The 17,567-nt window shown below is 39.7% G+C and overlaps 1 protein-coding gene across 1 annotated transcript in view; it reads right to left on the reverse strand.

Annotated features, from left to right (window-relative positions):
* LOC124802945 (rab3 GTPase-activating protein non-catalytic subunit) overlaps window positions 1-17,567 on the reverse strand; it is a 171,428-nt gene that overhangs the window by 60,795 nt on the left and 93,066 nt on the right. Inside the window, exon 16 of the mRNA XM_047264033.1 lies at window positions 9,481-9,665. Within this exon, the coding sequence (XP_047119989.1) occupies window positions 9,481-9,665 (185 nt within the window). The remainder of the gene's footprint in view (window positions 1-9,480; window positions 9,666-17,567) is intronic.

The raw sequence follows: 17,567 nt of genomic DNA on the forward strand, positions 1-17,567 counted from the left end.
CGATATGCTGATGAAAATTTATGTTTAAGTCCAGAGGTACGCATAAAACATGACCCCAAATTGTGCTAAATACATGCTCTGAAAATTATTTCGAACAATTACTTCATGAGCTCACCTGAATAGTAAATGGCTGTGAAAACACACTTGACCTCTTGGCAACAAATAATCCTGAGCTGATCAAAACAGATACAAGCATTAGTGGACACAGCATTGTCACAGCAAGACAGAATACCACAGCTTCCAACTCCACAAAAAATTAAACAAAAAATACATATATTCATAAAAAGCAGATAAAAATTCACTTGATGCCTCCTTGAGAGACAATCTCCACTCCTTTGAAACTAACAATGTAAGTGTAAACCAGATGCAGCTTCGGTTCAAAGAAATAGGATCGACAGCAGTTGAGGGATTTATACCAAATAAATTAAGAAACAACAGAGCTGACCCCCCAAGGTATACAAAACAGGTCAGAACACTATTGTAGAAACAACGAAAAAAGCTTTGCAAATTTAAATGAATGAAAAACCCCAAGTAGCTTGAAATTTAGTGCAGACTTCAATGTGAGATGCTTATAACAGTTTCCACAACAAAACTTTGTCTTGAAACATGGCAGAAATCTTCAAGAGATTCTGGACATATGTATAGTATACTAAAGGCAAGATACAATCAATGCGTTCTCTGCAAGATAGCAATGGAAATATTATCAATGACAGTGCTGCTAAAGCAGAATTACTAAACACAGGCTTCCTAAATTCCTTACTCATGTTGGCAGTTGTTTTTGACTCAAATTCTGGAATATTTTCATCTTCTCTGATGAAGAAAATATTCCAGAATTTGAATCAAAAACAGCTGCCAACACAAGTAACTTGTAGGTAGGTAGCCTCGAAGTACTGAAGCAACTTAAATCATTTAACGAAAGCAAGTCTTCCAGTCCATATTGTACATCAATTAGATTCCTTTCAGAGTATGCTGATGCAATAGCTCCATACTTAAAATTGTATACAACCGCTCACTTGAAGAAAGATCCATACCCAAAAACTGGAAAATACAGAGGTCACACCAATATTCAAGAAAGGCATTAGGAGTAATCCACTAAATTACAGGCCGATATCATTAATGTCTATATTCAGCAGTGTTTTGGAACATACATTGTGTTTGAACAATATGAATTACCTTAAAGATAATGAGCTACTCACACGTAATCAAAACAGATTTAGAAAACATTGTTCTTGTGAAACAAAACTAGGTCTTGACTCACAGAAGTGCTGAGTGCTATCAACAAAGGATTTTAAATTGATTCCATATTTCTAGATTTCCAGAAGGCTTTTGATACCTTACCTCACAAGCAGCTTGTAATCAAAATGTGTGCTTATGGAATAATGTACACAGTTATGTGACTGGATTCGTGATTTCCTGTCAGAGAGGTCACATTTGTAGTAATTGATGGAAAGACAGAGTGGAACAGAAATGATTTGCTGTGTTCCCCAAGGTAGTGTTATAGGCCCTCTGTTGTTCCTTATCTATGTATAAATGAATTAGGAGACAATCTGAGCAGCTGTCTTATGTTGTCTCCACATGATGCTGTCATTTATCGTCTAGTATAGTAATCAGAAGAACAAATTCAATTGAAAATGATTTAGGTAAGATACTTGAATGATGCAAAAATTGGTAATTGACACTAAATAATGAAAAGTGTGACATCATCCACATGAGTGGTAAAAGTAATCTGTTAAACTACAGTACATGATAAATCAATCAAATCTAAATTCTGTAAAGTCAACCAAATACCTAGGAATTACAATTACAAACGTCTTGAACTGGAAATGACACATAGAAAATATTGTGGTTGGTTGGTTGATTTGGGGGAGGGGACCAAACACCGCGGCCATCGGTCCCATTGGGTTACGGAAGAATGGGGAAGGAAGTCAGCCGTGCCCTTTCAGAGAAACCATCCTGGCATTTGCCTGAAGTGATTTAGGGAAATCACATAAAACCTAAATCAGGATGGCCAGATGCGAGTCTGAACTGTCGTTCTCCTGAATGCGAGGCAGTGTGCTAAAAATTTTGTGGTCAGGGCGAACCACAGACTGCATTTTATTGTCAGAACACTTAGATGCATCAGATCTACTAAAGAGACTACCTACACTATGCTTGTCCGTCCTCTTTTTGAGTACTGCTGTATGGAATCCTTACCATACAGGATTAATAGAGTACATTGAGAAAATTCAAAGAAAGGCAGCATGTTTTGTGTTATCGAGAAGTAGCGGAGTGTGTGTCATGGACATGATACAGGATTTGGGATGGACGTCATTGAAACACACAAAATTTCAATCACTGACTTTCTCTTCTGCATGTGAAAATATTTTGTTGATGCCAACCTTCGTATGGCAACAATCATCAACATAAAATAAGTGAAATCGGAGTTTGCGCGAAAAGATATAGGTGGTGTCTACCCCCCCCCCCCCCCCCCCCCCCCCCCCCCCCCCCCCCCCCCCCCCCCCCCCCCCCACCCCCCCCCCCCCCCCCCCCCCTCCCCTGCACGCTGTTCGAAAGTGGAATAACAGAGAGAATTATTGTGAAAGTGGTTCGATGAAGCCTTTGCCAGGCACCTAAGTGTGATCTGCTGGGTAGCGATGTAGATGTAGAAATCACTTCAGGGAAATGTCAAGCTGACTCAGTTGAGGAATCCACCTGTTATTCCTTCCTGCACTGTCCAACATCTGAGATAATTCTCAACCCATAATGATCTCAACATTGACATTAGCACAGCATGGATATAGATGCAGAAGAGTTCTTTCTGCACCAATGTGGGTAACTTTTGAGCTGCTAAATGGATCCAATGCTTTCACCCAAGTAACTGTTTGGTATTGTGACAAATGTTATTGACTTCTGACAAAACTAGGTATCAATGATGTTCAATTATATGGGAAAGATTGTGCCCCACAACCATGACGTAATCCTAGACAGAAAGAAAGCAAGCATTGGTCATAATGTCATCTGTCTTTTTTATTGTATTGTACTCGAGATTTCAACTGATATGCAGCTATCATCAGTGCATTTTAAGTAGTCATGTAGATTGAACGTAGTTATAATGACACACTTTCCAATCTAACTCAGACATATACAAACATTAGTCCTTTCCTGTGCATGCCTGAGTTACAAAGGAATGTGTATCATTACAATTGAGGCATTCTCTGGAACAACAATTTAATTGCAATATATGGAAATCGAGATACAGAGCATCAAATATTTGATGTCATGTTTCCATTCATTTCACTCCCTCATATATGGATGAAATTTCAATCAAATAGAAATGATGTACTGTTGTTTCAGAATAAATGATGCGATAATGTACTTCATACAACTTACATATTGATCTGAACTGATAATACAGTACCACACTCAAGCTGTTCTTCCATAGATCACTGTCTAACACGAACAAGAGGACATTTTCCATATTTGACTATTAAACAGTCGTTAAATCTGAAAGTAGTGTAATCAGACCTTAAAGAACATAATATATTTTTATTTGACAAACATAATTAGCTTTCAAAGCAACAGTAGACTGTAAAAGTGTTCCTGAAGGCATTATATATAGCAACAAACATAAAATATAATAATCCTCCTTAAAACCCTAGTATTAACATAACCATCCACAAAGTGAAAGACATGCATATATTCAATGCATACATATATAGAACACAACACCTTCTTCAACAATGATCTGCAACAGTCTATCCATGGTTACTGGTGATCATTTGTTTGTTTTGCATCCTGAGCAATCATTGTCTGTTGCAGATGCATTACCTATTGACAATATTCTTCAGAATTTCTGCATTGTTGTCTCAAAGGAACTTGAGAAGTGTTAAGATATCTTTCTTCTTTGCATCTGTTATACCAGGACGATACATCTTTACCACTGCTATGTCCATCTTCCATATTGGCAATGTACATCCTTGTTTCTTTATTTGTTAAGGACCGAATGTTCCTGCATATGTGGATGAGACAGAAAATGCATTTCCACTGTAAAACAAAATGACATATTTCTGAATTCCAAATAGTGTCTTTTTTGTGCCATTTCATGGTGACAAAGCTGATTCCCAGTCCTCAGTAATGTCCACTCCTTTCACCACCTCTAAGGGTACTGGACGTTTTCTGTACGTCTGAAACATATTGGCACATATTCTCAATGTTTTCAATATTCCTTAGCATTTTTCCATATAGGCCGAAGTTAATGGTCGCATTGACTGTCTGAGTGTCTCCAAACTGGAAATACGTGTTGTTTGCTTATATTGTTTGATTCTGAAAGCCAATTACAACATTGTACCACCATCATATTTTTATTCCACCCTCCACACGAATCCAATAGAAGTACAGTCTTACTATGGTTTGGCTCCTGGAGTTTCCTACTTATGAAGTCATATAAAAAGGAACAAACAGAACTTGAATCTTTTCTAGCTGAACCTTCAGGAAACCAATAAAATGTACTCGATTGGTCATTGTAACAGTGAACATTAATTACACAGAGCCACAGTAGCCTCTTATATAATTGCGCAGTAATGCTCAGTTTAGGCAGAGGGAGGTTCTGTGCATAATCAAATTCGAACACTAAGTCAAGTTTGCCTGACCTCAAATACTTGTCCCTGAGTTTATTGTACTCAACAACCTTTAGTATGTGTTCTTCATATTCATCTTTACGAAGATCATTTGGATTGACAATATAACTTCACCCTCCTGGTAGAAATCACATATATCAGTTCTTGGTTTTCAAAATGAATACAAACTATTTTCCCTAAAGAACTGATGATAAGTTGTATGCTTCATCCGGAGTACCATATTCGTTTCATGGTGAAAATGATCTCTGAATGATGTGAATAATTTTGCAACATTGAGGTCAGGATTGTCAAAATATTTCCTTTCGGATTTGCCTTAACAATAATGCGATGGTTTGGAAGGAAACTGGTCTCAGTGAGAGTGAATCATGTCCCAAACTTCTGTACCAATTTTATGCTGTCTGTTGCTGTGTTTCTCACTTTTGCCTTCTACTGTAAAAGCAACAGCACTGAATGCCTTTAGAACTGTTTTCAAACTTGCAAGATACTTTGGAATAGGGATTCACAGACTACTGTCTTGTTATTGTTGCATCTTAGATTATAGTTCTTGTCACCTAAGGCCCAAATTCGTTCATGGATCTGTCCCTGATCTGCTGGGCATACTTTTACATAGCATTCCTTTGGGTAACATATCTTAGTGACTGCAAATTTCTTAGAGCAGACCATTTTCAGTGAAATATAGCACTGCCCTGAATTCTCTTCTTCTTTGCGACCTCTTTCTTCCACTTTCTTTTCTGAATTTTATGTTTCCTTCCAATTAGGTGGTTCTCATAATCACACTCTGTTCTGCATATACTATCACAATCACTTGCCATATTTTGTTTACAGTCACTATTTACTTCCTATGTGATGTTGGCAAACATAAATTCCATGACACAGATATCCCACCTCTGACAAATACGTCTCAGCACAGTGCACACGCAACATGGTACGAGCAGTGAGGAAGTTGTCTACTTGCTGCAGCGGCTGGTGGAACGACTTGGAGTGCCATGGCCATCAAATGTTTCTAAAGAGTGCTGTGTCTGTTAGAGAGTAATAATAATTTATGAGCACAAAGACTGGTTTGTACAGATGCAGTTACTGCAGGAACAGAAAATTTGACTTAATGGACATTAAGTTGTTTTTCCAGGGAACGCCTCAATTATGTTCAGTCTACATGGATACTTATAACATACTGATGATAGATGCACATTCAGCTGAAATCTGGATTGTCACTGCAATAAAAAAAGACAAGAGATTATGATAGATACAAATGTTTTTTCTACCATGAACTATCAATAAATTTACATGGCCAAACTTTCACGATAGTTAATATACCTCTTACATGAAATGGATTCATTAAGGATTTGTAAATGACCTGGTACAAGCAAACAAATCTGATGTTTATTCAGATGAATGATAAATTATTTATTATTTCTGGTTAAGAGGCAAATAATAATAATAATAATAATAATAATAATAATAAATGGGGAATGGGACCATGTGATTGTGGTGCTCAATGCATGCATAAAATCATTAACTTGGCCCATAATTAATTCAATTTTGAAGTAAAGTCTAGAAAAAATGCTGATAAGCTGTTGCTTATTCTTACAGTTAAAAACAAAGTCTGTGAGGGATATGATAAGGAATACAATATAATAATTGTTGTTGTTTCAGTCATCACACGTAAGGCTGAAATGACAACATTTCTAAATTCCTGTGATAGCTATTCTATTTCATTTCAGCATAACTACTGCAGCCAACATTATCAATGATCTGTCTTGAATACTCATAGCTACAGTTGCACCAGTAATGCTTTTCTGCAACCATCCCTTGTACTGTAGTTTTTAAAATTTTACATTTTAACACATGCTCAATGGTTCCATTTCCTTGATTGACAAAATTCTTTATTAAGATTTGTTCCTCCTTGGCCCGTAGCAATAAATCTTCACTCCTTACTTGCTCATTCCATCTTATCTTCAAGAGCCTCCAGTACCATCACGTCCTGAGGACTTCTAATCATTTCATTACTGTGTTACCGACTGGAAATATGAGGCATGTCTGAAAAGTAGGTACTGTTTTGGTAAAAACTCATAACAACATTTTTAAAGCAAAATTTATTTTTGCAAGAAATAGCATTTCTTAAACTATTTTTTCTACATTATTCAGACATCTGTCATACAAGGAAACCACTTTTCTGTGCCCTCTTCATAGAAAGATACCACCAGTGAAGACAGCCACTGCTGAACACAGTTTTTTTTTGTGTCAATTTGTGCTTGGTGCGTCCCTTCCCAGAGGTGAAACCATCAATGCAGTATGATGCTCTGAAATACTGAGAAAACGTCAGCACGCAATTTAAAACACAAGGCGTAGAATGCTCAGTCAAGGTACTATGTTGCTTTATAAGAGCACACATCCCCATTCTGCTGGTGGCTCTAGAAACTTTATTCAGCAATTCGGTTGGGAGAAGTTTTATCACCCGCTGTACAGCCGCAATCTCGCACCTTCTGACTCACTCATTCTTGAACATCGAGCACTATTTTGGAGGAAGGCGCTTAGACAGCAATGACAATGCAAAAAACGATGTTCAGCAGAGACTGTCTTAAGAGGTGGCATCTTTCTATGAAGAAGGCATAGAATAGTTGCTTTCTCCATATGACAAAAGTCTCAACAGTGGTGGCAGCTATGTAGAAAAATAGTTTAAGAAATGCTCTCTTCTGCAAAAATAAATTTTAGTTCATAAAAAAAATTTTAAGAGGTTTTTTTTCCAAAACTGTACTTATTTTCCAGGCATGCTTCATGTATTAGATCTAAGGGCAACAAATTGTGGATATCCACATCAAAACTAGTATCAGTGACCACGACACAGTTGTGGAAAAAATGATTACTGAAGTACAAAGGGAAATTAAAAAATGTAGGAAGATATATATGTCCAATAAACTACATAAAAAGGCAGTAGTGTCATGCCTCAATGAGGAACTTGCAGCTTTTAGGTCAGGAGCTTGTAGAGGAGCCATGTCTCAAGTTTAAAAGAATAACTGACAGTGCATTGAATAAATATGTACCCAGGAGAACAGTTCATAATGAAGGGACCCTGCATGGCACAAAGTCACTGTATAGAAAGTTCTAAGGAAACAGACTGCTGCATAACAGATGTAAGACAAAGCTTAAGGCTATAGATAAAGAGATGCTCAATGAAACACAGTTGGCCTGTCAAGTGAGCAATGCATTCGAGTCTACACTGCTGGAGATAGTGATCACGTAAGCAAGTGTGTGTGTGTGTGTGTGTGTGTGTGTGTGTGTGTGTGTAAAGAATGCACATTCAAAACTTGAACTGTCATGTTCCAGTACTTTTTTATGTGCCTCTCTGCCACACAAGTCAATTTAATATTAAGCAACTTATGAGAATGTGTGCATCTAAAACAATTTTAGCAACAACTAATACAGCTGAAAATAAGATGAACAAAATATATTTTTTCTCAGTGGGGAGAAAAACCACAGTACCAAATTTTGCTTTTATTGTAATGCAAATTTATTTTGCAGCACACATGAAAGATAAGGAAGTGTGCAAGTTGTCAGAGCCAATGGCTGCTTCTCCTGGAGGAAGGACTGAAGGGACAGGAAAGGGGATGAAAGAAAAGGACTAATGATAGTTAAGAAATGGGATGAGTTATGGAACACTCGTCCAGAACCCTGGTCAGCGAGACTTACCGGATGGGGTGATAAGGGCAGACTGCTTGTTGGGACCCGTATGGGATAAGATTTTAATATCTGGGTACTTAAAGGTGGAAAATAGGGTAATAGGTAAGACTTAAGTATCGGAGGGGGAAGGGAGAGGTGAGAGGGGGGGGGGGAGACATTGTGAAAGAGTGCAAAAAAGTAACAGGATTATATACGATTGACAGTTACGGGGGTGGGGAAAAGTGATTGGTTGGAAAATAAGCAATTAAAAAAAAATTAAAATGGAGTGAAGGAGAGGAATAGGTACTGAAGGAAACAATGAGACTACAGAAATCAAATAAACTTAGTCAGATGGGTGACAGGGACCAATTACATATTGTAAAGCCAGTTCCTATCTGCAAAGTTTTGAGAAACTGTTGTCAGCAATGAGAATCCAGATGGCACCTGGAATGAAACAGACTCTGAGGTCACAATTGTCATGTTGTACAGTGTGCTCTGCAACAGGATATTGTGCATTGCCTGTATACATCCTCTGCCTATGCCCATTCATCCCTATTGATAACCTAGCAGTAGTGACACCAGTATAGAAGGCAGAAAGCTTCTCCATACCATCTGGTACACAACGTGTGTCGTTTCCTAGCATGCTCTCCATTTGATAGTTTTTTTTTGCCAGTTATATGGGTGGAGTAGCTGGTGGTAGGATGGTACATCAGACAAGTGTTATAGTCAGTTGAGTCACAGGGGTAGGAGCCATATGGCAGGGAAATGGATGCAAAAGGAGTGTAAAGTCTGATCAGGATATTGCAGATTTGGGAGTGGGGCATTGCAAAGCTATTCCAGGTGGCTAGGTGAGTGGCCAAAATATCAAACAGAATGGACCTCATTTCAAGGCATGATTTTAAGAAGTCATAGCACTGTTGACACAGCTGATTAATACATTCCAGGTAGGGATAGTACTCAGTAACAACACATATACCCTCCCCCCCTTTTTCCCCCCTTGAGGGAAGAGCAGTACAATTATTGGATTGCGATGGACCAGGAAAACTACTTCTGGAGATATTCACAACGCTTCTATTCAGTTACTTGTGGTAGTCATAGCACTGGAGTAAATAATTCAATTCTAGATGTTAACAGGACCTGAAATGAAGTTCTCAAACTATTCATTAGTGTATTTTTATAAATATCATTTTCAAATTTTCAAACATACCTAAGAACGGCATCAAGCAAAGCTACATCTTCAAGTTGTCCAATTAAAAGAGACCACTGACATATGTCTCGTGACACATTTTCCCATTCACTTGCAGAGCTCCGCATTTCATCATCTGGTGTCAGTGACATTTCTTCAGACACACTATTACTTGCAACAGCAGCATCTTTTGCAGAGTTCTTGTTCTTCAGCAGTCAACAGAAGATGAAAACAAATAATTTCTAAAAACTATAAGACATATAATACTAACGTAAAAGCTACAAAAGACTAGTGTTTTATTTTTAATGAAAATTGATGGTAACAAACAATAATCCTTTATGGATGTTAATAATTTTACTCATGCTGCAGAATAAAAAGTCCTGTGTATTTTTGCACTCTCAAAACTAAATAATCAAATGTTGAAAATTGCTGTTAAATTGTATCTCATCTGAAAACTACACTTCTTGAGTTATTAAAATCTAACTTAAAATTTAAAGAGGATTTTTGTGTAAATATTTTAACAATGTTGCCTGACAAACCTAAATCATTTGTGAGTGTCAAGAGTACTTTCAAACATAGTTTCAATAAAATAACTTTGTAATTGATACAATTCAGTGGTGGAGGGGTCTGGCTGACCATGTGCTGACATCCGCTATTGAGCCAGTTCTGAAAATACCTAAAGAAAAGACAAAACAGTGAGCTGCGCCCAACTGGCAGCTCACCATACAATTCGATTTGTTGAAATGTTAATCACAAGGTTATTTTAATTGGACTAAAACATTTATGAAGCAGAAAATATTATTTATTGCCTGATGAAAGAGATCTTAACCTAATTTCAAACTCTTCTGCAGTGTTCACGTTTACTAGTCAGAACAACATCTGTAAATATTTACAGAAATATAATAAAGCAAAGCCAACTAGCAATAGGTGACTAATATACTAGAATCAAGGTTTAGTCTCGATAACATTAATTTTGTAGCAGTGACCCTGCAACACGGGAAACATCTGCCACTGTGGAACAGACATCCAATCTCAGTTATTACGTCTCTAACTTCTCTGTCGGCAAAAACACGTTGCAGTAAAAGCCTGTTAATCCCATAGCCGACAGTCTGGCACACTCAATAAATGGGCATCGCTTTATACATACTGAATACTTCAGACACGTTCACTACAACGTGGTTACGCTCGGCAGCAGTGGTCAACAATTTCGAATGGTGTAGTGCCCACAACTGCATCAGTCATGTGTCAGACAGCGTCTGTTAAGCACCAATTGTCTACAGCAATGAAAATGAGGTGTTTTAAAGTGTTATCATGATTAGAGCTGTTCTATATCACAAACACAGTAGTGCTGCATATTGTTGTGGGAATGTTTTTTGAACTGAATACTCTCAAAACAAACCTGAAGTGAAATTTCAACATGTTACACTAATGATACAACAGAAGCTGGTCATTAATTGAAATGAGAAAGAAGAGGATAGAAATAAGATAACAACATTAAGTTGGCTCTTCAACACTCTATAATATGAAAAAGAAAATAAAGGTCAAACATCAAACGTTTTCCTCACAGACTGTTGGAAAAAAAAAAAAAAAAAAAAAAAAAAAAAAAAAAAAAAAAAAAAAAAAAAAAAAAACAACAACAACAACAGAATCACGAAAACCTTTGGAGAAGTCCAAACTAGATCAGTTGGGTGAAATTTTGTACAAGTGGTTCTGGATCAAAATGTCTGAAGGAAAACCTGTAACTGAACCTATGGCTATGGAAAAAGGTAAACATTCAGTTTCTGGGGTTATCAGAAACTGATTGTGTATTTTCTTACAGTTGGCTCTACTGATTCAAATCTTGTCATGGCATTTGGAAACTTGAAATAGGTGGGGAGCTACGACTGGCAGATCAAAAGGCAGCAGAAGACTACAAAGAAACTTTTTGCAATTTGGTTAAACACCATAACTTAACTGCTAGTCATGTCTACAATGCCAATGACACAAACCTACTTTGGCACTGCTTGCCTAGTTCCCCATTGGCAGGTAAAGATGACAAGTGCAAAGGGGGGAGATCAGTTGACACTGTATTGTGTTCAAATGCTTCAGGTGATCACATGTTGACTCCATATGTTATTGGCAGGTACAAAAAGCCAAAAGCTTTTAAATGCGCTTTAAATTTTCTTGTAATTTGTGCAGCTAATTTCAATGCAGGGATGATTTCAGAATTGTCTAAGGACTCGTTTCTCCATAATTTTGTACCTTCTGTGAGATCCTGTTTAAAAAACTTGGTTTGCCTGAACAAAGCAGGGTTATACAGTTGATAGATAACTGTACATTCCACTTTCCAGTGCCTGAATTGATCTTAGTGAATATATTTAAAAAAAAAAAGACAGCATATTTGCAACAGCTTTGGTGTGGAATAAAGTTAAGCCTGCCACTCTTTGGTGGGCTTGGCGGAAACTGGCCAAAAGCCTATGAAGAAGAAACAGACTCCACTGTTCCAATCAAAAATGATGCTGTTGTTAAACTGTTAGATGTTGCTCAAAACAAAATACAAATTTCACCGTGAGATGAAGTTTTGGACTGGACAGATATGATAATAAAGAACACCTAGCCGAAGAAACATCAGTCAAACTGATAATACAAATTGTAATAGGGCAACAACAAGAACTTCAACCACCAGATATCGAATCTAATGAAAAAGGGGCTAATGAAAAAAAAAAAAAAAAAAAAAAAAAAACTCACCACCTCCACCTACCCGGAATGAAGCAGTTGCTACTACTGATACAGTTATATGATCTGCTGAAAGCAGCAAACTGTCCAATGCTGAAGAACTTGTAAATTCGTGTACTACATGTAACAAGTTTTTGAAGGGAAAAAGGACATCAGGTCTTATTAAAATGAATACAATATGGAAATACTGTATGTACTATAATATACATAAACTGTTGTGTACTACAAATAACATACATGGGGCTGTAGTATAATATTGTACTGCCCTGAACTTAATATAAAATCTTAAAATTAAGCAACAGGGTGCAATTAAGTTTCTACATTTGTTCTCTAAAATGTTGTTTTATATAGTATTGTACATTTTCATCAATTTAATAGAAGCAGAGAGAACATATGATAAACAATCAAAGGCCGCTTGACCAATGCTTATCTTGTGTCCCACACACTGCAAACTCCAGGTAGGAATATCAACAATGCAGGAAAAGACTGATTGCTACTTACCATAAAGAAGACACATTAAGTTGCGACAGGCACAATTAAAAGAGAGACATGCGCTGCCTGGCAGTGTGTGCACGGATTAGAATGCCAACAAGCACAGCATCAGCAATCTGTGGGGCTAGGAGGTGGGGAAAATTGGAAAAAGGAGAGGAGTGGGCAAAGATGGTTTGGATGTGTTGGCAGAGGGTGGCAAATGACCAGGGCAGGAGATAAGAATGGGGAGGAGGTGACAGGACAGATGGGGTGGAAGCTGTTGGGTAGAAGGTGTGGGGACATTATGTAACTGTAGGTTGAGGCCTGGATAGTTACGAAAGTGAAGAATCTGCTGTAAGGATAACTCCCATCCGTGCAGCTCAGAGAAGCTAGTGGTGGAGTGAAGGATCCAGATGGCTCAGGTAGCGAAGCAGGCACAGAAATCAAGTGTGTTATGTTCAGCTGCATGTTGTGCCACACAGTGGTCTATTTCGCTTCTGGCCACAGTCTGGCAGTGTCCCTTCATCCTAGTGGCCAGCTAGTAGGTAGTCATATCAATATAGAAAGCTACACAATGATTGCAACAGAGCTGGTAAATGACATGGCTGCTTTCACAGGTGGCCCAGCCTCTGATGGAATAGGATAAACCTCTGACAGGACTGGACCAGGAATTGCTTGGTGGGTGGATTGGGTAGGTATTGCAACTGGGTGTTCCACAGAGATATGATCCTTGTGGCTAAAGGTTGGGATTAGGGGCGGCATAGGGATAGACTAGGATGTTGTGGAGGTTGGGTGGGTGACAGAACATCACTTTAGGAGGGGTGGGAAGTATCTCAGGTAGGATGTACCTCATTTCAGGGCATATAATAGGTAATCAAAGCCCTGATGAAGGATGTGGTTCAGTTGCTCCAGTTCAGGGCAATACTGGGTGATGAAGGGGGACACTCCTTTGTGGCTGGTTCTTGGGGGTGGTGGGACGATTGGGATGTGAAGGGAAATGGCATGGGAGATCGGTTTGTGGACTAGGTCTGAGGGAATAGTGCCTGTCTGTGAAGGCCTCGATGAGAAGCTCAGCATACTGAGCAAGGGAGTTCTTGTCACTGCAGATACACTGTCCGCAGGTGGCCATGCTGTATGGAAGGGATTTTTTGATGTGAAAGGGGTGACAGCTGTCAAAATGCAGGTACTGTCGAATGTTGGTGGATTTAATGTGGACAGAGATGTAGATGGCACCATCAGAGAGGAGAAGGTCAACATCTAGGAAGGTGGCACACGGTTCAGGAGGACCACGTGGAGCAGATGGGAGAGAAGGTGTTGAGGTTGTGAAGCAACAAAGATAAGGTGTCTTGGATTTGAGTCCGATCATGAAGATATCGTTCATGAACCTGAACCAGACTAGAGGTTTGATGGCTAGAAAGGTCTCCTCTAAATGGCACATAAAAAGGATGGCATAGGAGGGTGCCAAGTGGATGCCCATGACTACGCCGCAGATTTCTTTACATGCCTTCCCTTCAAAGGAGAAGTAGTTGTGGCTTAGGATAAAGTGAAACCCAGCTCGCGATATTCGTCCACGAGATTCAGAGGGCCATAGACACGGGTTCACAGGTAGATGCCGTGTTTCTTGACTTCCGCAAGGCATTCGATTCAGTTCCCCACAGTTGTTTAATGAACAAAGTACGAGCATATGGACTATCAGACCAATTGTGTGATTGGATTGAAGAGTTCCTAGATAACAGAACGCAGCATGTCATCCTCAACGGAGAGAAGTCTTCCGAAGTAAGAGTGGTTTCAGGTGTGCCACAGGGGAGTGTCACAGGACCGTTGCTATTCACAATATACATAAATGACCTTGTGGATGACATCGGAAGTTCACTGAGGCTTTTTGCAGATGATGCTGTGGTGTATCGAGAGGTTGTAACAATGGAAAATTGTACTGAAATGCAGGAGGATCTGCAGCGAACTGACGCATGGTGCAGGGAATGGCAATTGAATCTCAATGTAGACAAGTGTAATGTGCTGCGAATACATAGAAAGATAGATCCTTTATCATTTAGCTACAAAATAGCAGGTCAGCAACTGCAAGCAGTTAATTCCATAAATTATCTGGGAGTACGCATTAGGAGTGATTCAAAATGGAATGATCACATAAAGTTGATAGTCAGTAAAGCAGATGCCAGACTGAGATTCATTGGAAGAATCCTAAGGAAATGCAATCCGAAAACAAAGGAAGTAGGTTACAGTACGCGTGTTCGCCCACTGCTTGAGTGCTGCTCAGCAGTGTGGGATCCGTACCAGATAGGGTTGATAGAAGAGATAGAGAAGATCAGCGCGCTTCGTTACAGGATCATTTAGTAATCACGAAAGCGTTACGGAGATGATAGATAAACTCCAGTGGACGACTCTGCAGGAGAGACGCTCAGTAGCTCGGTATGGGCTTTTGTTAAAGTTTCGAGAACATACCTTCACCGAAGAGTCAAGCAGTATATTGCTCCCTCCTACGTACATCTCGCGAAGAGACCATGAGGATAAAATCAGAGAGATTAGAGCCCACACAGAAGCATACCAACAATCCTTCTTTCCACGAACAATACGAGACTGGAATAGAAGGGAGAACTGATAGAGGTACTCATGGTACCCTCCGCCACATACCGTCAGGTGGCTTGCGGAGTATGGATGTAGATGTAGATGTAGAAGTTAGTAAGGTGTATGAGGAATGGGTAATGGGTTTGGAGTCAATCACAGTTAAATTTGGGTGTACAGCTAAAGGTGAGGCCTTTGGATAGGGCTGAAATTTCTGTGGAGCTTAGGGTTTTGGTGGAAAGGTTAACAACAGTGGCGAGTCAGAAGGGGTTTTTGAAAAGAACAGCTAGGCAAGGTTTAGCTGCTACAAGAGGTGGATGAGGAGGAACACTGTGGGTTCGATAGGGGTTGGATAGTGGTGCTCCAAGGTGGCTGTAGGATGTCAGCAGATTGGATGACATATGGAGGTGGTGTCTGGGCTGCTCCTCCTGGTGCTGGGGAGTAAGGGATTCAGTTTCAGATATGTGATGTATGGAGTAGGGATTGCACAGTAGTAGTAGGATCTTGTGGAGGGACCCGAGATTGCTTCTGCGATGCCTGTGCCATGGAGATGTGTTTTTGCAGTACCAAGTTTGTGAGGGTTGGCGGAATTCCTTGGTTTAGCAAGCATTTGAGAAACAGGATGTGCAATTTAGCCAGGGAATGGTATACTTTTTCGAACTGGTGCAGAAAGATGGAGCAGGGGTCCACTATGACAGGAATAGTGTAAAGGAAATGGGAAAGATGCAGAAATAGGTAAAATAGTTGTTGATGGTTGGGAGAGGAGCTGGATAAGCAAAAAGACGTGTAAAAATGCAAAAAGACATGTAAAAATGCAAAAAGATGTGCAGAAACAGGCAAAGATTTGCAAAAATATGCACAAATGTGTTAAAAATGTACAGAAACGTGAGATAAAAGGAAAGATGAGGAATGGGAGTGTATGTGTGTTGCGATCTTAGCAATAAGCCACATGCTTTCAAATCGAAACTGAAGAGTTTCCTCATGCGTCACTCCTCTCAATTTGGTCCTATGGAACTTGACATGTAACTAAATGAATAAAATAAGCGAGAGAGAGAGAGAGAGAGAGAGAGAGAGAGAGAGAGAGAGAGAGAGAGAGAGGGGGGGGGGGGGAGGAGGGAAGGAGGGAGGGGAGACGGGTTAGGTCGAGGATCAAAAGTTCGTGTGGCATGAAAATATTACTATAGGAGAAAAGAATCTGGGGCATCAGGTCACGAAGTCTGCATTGTGCACAGACGTTAGCTGATACAGTGTGACTCAGAAGTGTATGTGATTTGGAAGGTGGTGAATAAACAGAGGAAAAGAGAGAAAGAACAGCCACTGAGATGCGTAATGTTACAGAGAAGAGTAACAAAGGAAAACATCACAGGGTTGTAGGATGGAAGATAAGCTGTTCAGCAAAATCAAACAATGGAAATTCCAGGTAGGATTATCAACGAAGTAGGAAAATATAGATTGCTATTTACCGTAAAGGCAGTTACAATTAAAAGACACTCACATAAAGCTTCCAGAAACAGACTTCTCCGGCAAAAGAGAAATAAACGCCATTCATACATACAAGCAAGCACAGCTCATGCGCACATGACTGCCAACCCCTGCATCTCAGGCCGGAATGCAACTATTATGTGGGATGCAAGCAACCATCTGGAGGGGGTGGGGATGGGGAAGGGATAATAGTGTTTGGGTGGGGAGAGAGACGAACACTGTCTGGTGGAGTGTGCAGGGACTAGAATGCATCATCAGGAGGTTAAGGGCAGGGAGGTGGAGGAAAAAGGAGAGGAGTGGAGAAAGATTGGCAGATGTGTTGGCACAGGGCAGCAAATAAACAGGATGAGGGACAAGAATGGGGAGAAGATGATACGACAGAGGGGGTGGAAACCGTTGTTGGGAACACTATGTTACCATAGATTGAGTCTGTGATAATGATGGGAGCAGAGAATATGTTGTAAAGATCACTGCCACCTGCATAATTCAGAAAAGCTGGTGGTGGAGGGAAGGAAGCAGTCCCTTCACCAACTCTCCACTATCCTCACCCCTTTTGCCTCATGGATCTCTACTCATCACTGCTGATGCCACCTCCCTATATGCCATCATACCTCATGCCCGTGGTCTTACTGCTATTGAACACCACATTTCTCAAAGTCCTTCAGGCTCCAAACCCACTACCTCATTCCTCATACATCTCAGTAATTTTATCCTAACCCGCAAATACTTCACCTTTGAAGTGAAGATATATCAACAAATCTGTGGTACAGACATGGGCACCCACATGGGTCTGAGATGTTGGAGTTGGTAGTTGTGTGCATGAGGTGTGCTTGCTTGCGCATACAAATGATATGTGTGTC

Source organism: Schistocerca piceifrons, chromosome 6, assembly GCF_021461385.2.
Source record: "Schistocerca piceifrons isolate TAMUIC-IGC-003096 chromosome 6, iqSchPice1.1, whole genome shotgun sequence".
NCBI lineage: Eukaryota > Metazoa > Arthropoda > Insecta > Orthoptera > Acrididae > Schistocerca > Schistocerca piceifrons.